The 3,999-nt window shown below is 29.8% G+C and overlaps 1 protein-coding gene across 1 annotated transcript; it reads right to left on the minus strand.

Annotated features, from left to right (window-relative positions):
• Window positions 1–1,530: 1,530 nt before the first annotated feature.
• On the minus strand, window positions 1,531–3,468 carry LOC115889515 (polyglutamine-binding protein 1-like). The gene is made up of 4 exons (XM_030909536.1): window positions 3,306–3,468; window positions 3,037–3,253; window positions 2,702–2,977; window positions 1,531–2,257 (listed from the first exon to the last, which is right to left on the minus strand). The coding sequence occupies exons 1-4, from the start codon at window positions 3,358–3,360 to the stop codon at window positions 2,002–2,004; spliced, it is 804 nt and encodes a 267-aa protein (XP_030765396.1). The 5' UTR covers window positions 3,361–3,468; the 3' UTR covers window positions 1,531–2,001.
• Window positions 3,469–3,999: the final 531 nt, after the last annotated feature.

Genomic DNA, 3,999 nt, shown 5'->3' on the forward strand with positions numbered 1-3,999 from the left:
AGTGTCTGTGTGACATTAGTATATCTTTTGAATAGATATGTTGTGTTTACATACAATTCATATATTGTATCAGTTTATAATTTATGAAATTATAGTATTTAAGTAATATATGTTTGTCAAGTTTAGAAATGATTAGAATTATTACGCCACTTCTCTCGAAATCTAATTTATGTACAGGGTGTCTCATTTTTGTATGTTTTACATTTTTTCCCGCTTATAAGTAGAGATACAAAGATGCGGTTTCCACATTACTGTGCTACTTTTTTATGAATGGAATATAAGGGCGAATTTGAAATTGTTGCATTTTTCGACTCCCCTCGTATCTCGGTTATTTTATAACTTATCGAAAAGATGAAAACTGGGTCCTTTAGAGTTTTTCAGGTATAATTCAGTAGCAGAACTAGTTTTTCGTTGGCAGCTGTCATTTTTGATATATGACTCAAACTTATGTTTTTTTAAATGAGATACCCTCTATATATTATTATTTTATTTTTATTTTCTTGTTATGAGCTTTCTATAAATATAATATACTCTATACTTACTTTCCTAAACAAGGTAAAAAATGCATTATTTAACTTTTTAACATAAGGCGGTCAGTTTAAATTATGTAAACAAAGCAATCAAAAAAAATATTACTATTCCACGCTGGTTTCTATGTGTGAAATTATTGCAGAAGTGCATCTGCATCAAAGATATCAATAATATTGATTGACTATGTATTATCTAAAAACAGCACGAGTTCATTCTTAGTGCCAGTTTATTAAAATAACACAATGAAAAGTAAAATTATCTGATTAAACTAAATTAAACAAATAATAATTATAAACTAGGTTCTGGGTAGTTTTAAACTTGATTTATCTTAAAAAGTTAAATAAAACATTTCTTACCTTATTAATGAGTTGTTTGAGTCATATTTCGAAAATGACAGCTCTCAACGAAAAACTAGTTACGCCACTGGATTCTACGTGAAAAACTCTACGGGACACATTTTTCATCTTTTCGATAAGTCATAAGATAACTGAGATATAAAAGGTGTCGAAAAATACAATTTCCAGCATCTTTAGTTTCATCAAAAAGTAGCATAGTTATGTGGAAACCCCTTATAAGCGAGAAACACCTTAAAACACAAGAAAATGGGACAGACTGTACATGAAATATCAGAATTCTAGGGTAGAATTTTGGTAAAAGCTAAATATACATATGTCATATATTTTTCCATGTTAATTTTAAAATGTAAAAATGTTTTATAACAATGTATATTTTCATGTTTGTGTGTTTGAAAGAAAACATACCTTTATTCAAAATTCAGTTTGCGGTCTATTCATGAAAACGCTGGATTCATACGACACTAATTTTGTATAGGATATACAAATATTTTGAATAACTTGGGTACTTTTTACTATTTTAGAATATCTAAAGTATGCCTGACTTATGTAAATATATACCTTTCAATTTTCCAAAAAGGATGTATTTTATAAAATAGCTTAATAGCGAACTTATTTTTAAAGTTCATAAAAAAATAAATATGTATTATAGTTCCATGTTGCTTTATTTGAAATTTCTTTTTTACAATCGAAATATTTTATTACGATTCATACTTTTCTTAGTGACTTGAACTTCGTTCAGAACTTCAAAATTAGTGGTTTCAAATAGCATAGATGTTTGTTCCTCTACTTTCAATATAACCTTTCAGAACGTCAAAATTAGTGGCTATTGCGCATGTACGAGTAATGTCATTCTGCCCTTTGATTATCATCTGTCGAAAGAAATTGTGGTTAGAAATAAAAAGTGTATTGATTTATAACTGACTATCGCAAGCTGCTGCTAGGATATTCTATTTTAATTACGATTTTTTCTTTAACATTGGAAATGATAATAACCTCATAAGTACAAAGCATTATTGAATTCACTAATTTATGCCACTAATTTTTAGGTTCCGAATGAAGCACAACACAAAAGTACTTTTATTCCTAAAAATTGAAGTGCTGAATTTTTGCTACTTTATTTTTTTCTGTCTTTATCCTTATTGGCTGCTAAAACAGCTCCTGGTGCTGGGTAAGGTCTCTGTTGGAACAGCACGCCAGATGCTGTGTTATCTGCTCGGATTTTGTTAGTTTCAAGGCCGTCACTCCAAGTACCTTGAGGTACATCAGAGTATGCTGCGGGATCCATGGGATCTAACTGATCATCTTTCTTCTGTCTTTTTTCTTTGTCCCGTCGGTGCCGATCATCTCTGTCCCTTTTCCTTCTATCCTCTCTATTAATTAAAAATAACAATAATATATACAATTTGTATTAAAAAGGTGGAGATTTACTTGAGCCATGTGCTGTTATGTTATGTAATGTTGTTCGCTGATTATGACAATTTTCATAGTGATTTACAGCTAGATGTAAACACAAGACTTCACTTGCCAATAGGATTTGTAAAAACTGTATATAGTACCATATGATTGAAAAAATATATATAAAAGTTTATAAGAATATAAATCTGTTTAGTCATTTTAATGAAAAGTTGGTAATTTATAACACCAAATCAATACTAAATATTACAGTAACTGAAAAACAGTAATAATAGTGCAAGACTATGTTAACTTAAAAATAATAAGAAATTCATATTTATTTGGTAAATTTTCGAAATAATAGCCATTTTCAAAAAATGAACCCACTACAGACAGATATAAGTATACATAATCTACAATACCTTTCTTTGTCCCTATCTCTATCCCTTCGATCACCGTACTTGGATCTATGGTTTCTATCATCCTCATCACTCTCTCTGTCTTTCTCCTTATCACTAATTCTATCATTTTCCTTATCCTTTTTAGCAGTATCTTTGTCTCTTAATTTCTCCTCCTTTTCTGCGAGTATTCGTCTCTCTCTTAGCTTAGCCGCACTTCTAGTTAATAAAGCTTTTGGATGTTTAGGAGGTAACCACGATACCATATCTGTTTCCATATTCCAATAATAATAACGCCCCCTAAAATAAAAGAAATGATTAAATAAAGAATAATGTAATCAAGCAATAAATTTGCATACACTCCTTTATCAAAGACTTCTGTCCAATTATTTGGCAAAGGAAACTTTGCTAGAAGCTTTTGCATATTACGCATGTATTTTGGTTCAGGAGTCAAGACCCCCTTCCAATGTGTTTCGCACCAACGAGTACACTCATGAAAAATATTATTTTTATTAGGACAAGTGGATAGCCCTTTATAGTCGATCTTTTTCAATGGTTCCGACGGTTTATGTTTGGCTAAAAAAAAATTATTCAGCTACTTATACTTTAACTACTTAAATATAATTACGTGTTATTATCCCCCTTTTAGATAATTTGGCTGCCAAAGCTGGAGGTAGAGGCATTTTTTACTAATAGTTTCAATTTAAAGTTATTCTAATAAAACCAGATAAAACTTTTAAACTTTTGTATGTTTACTTTTCTCTACCGTTGTTTTAAAAACTGACAGGAAATTGAGGTTGGGTTGGTATGAAAAACTGTTCTTCATGATAGATTTAAAGTTCATAATCCAAAGTCATATATAAAAAGAAACATATATTTAAGTATTCTCTATTTTGTATATATGATCCAATATCATATATAATCAGGGTTGGGTTATAACGCGTGTATTTTTTTCGTTGTGATGTAAAATATATGTAAAAGCTCTTTCCTTGTCTAAGTGTAAAAGACATTAGCGATTGTTTGAGCCCTTTGAATTTTGAGCCTAAATATTCATTTCTACACAAAATACAAATTTAAAAAAAACGAATAAAAATATTTCGGTAAAAAGGATATAACTGGGGTATAATGTATAATGGGTATAATGGCTGACCTTGAGAGGTCTATTTGCTGCACTTATGGTGGGTTCATACAGCCAAATAAAATAAAATAAGAATAAAATAAAATAAGAAATAAGGAATTCTTATTTGTGTGCGTCTTGGTGTGCGTTCATACAGTCAAATAAAATAAAATAAGAAATATATATTTGCTCATGCGCAGTACGA

The sequence above is a fragment of the Sitophilus oryzae genome, unplaced genomic scaffold (genome assembly GCF_002938485.1).
Source record: "Sitophilus oryzae breed Bouriz unplaced genomic scaffold, Soryzae_2.0 scaffold_815_pilon_pilon, whole genome shotgun sequence".
Taxonomy (NCBI): domain Eukaryota; kingdom Metazoa; phylum Arthropoda; class Insecta; order Coleoptera; family Curculionidae; genus Sitophilus; species Sitophilus oryzae.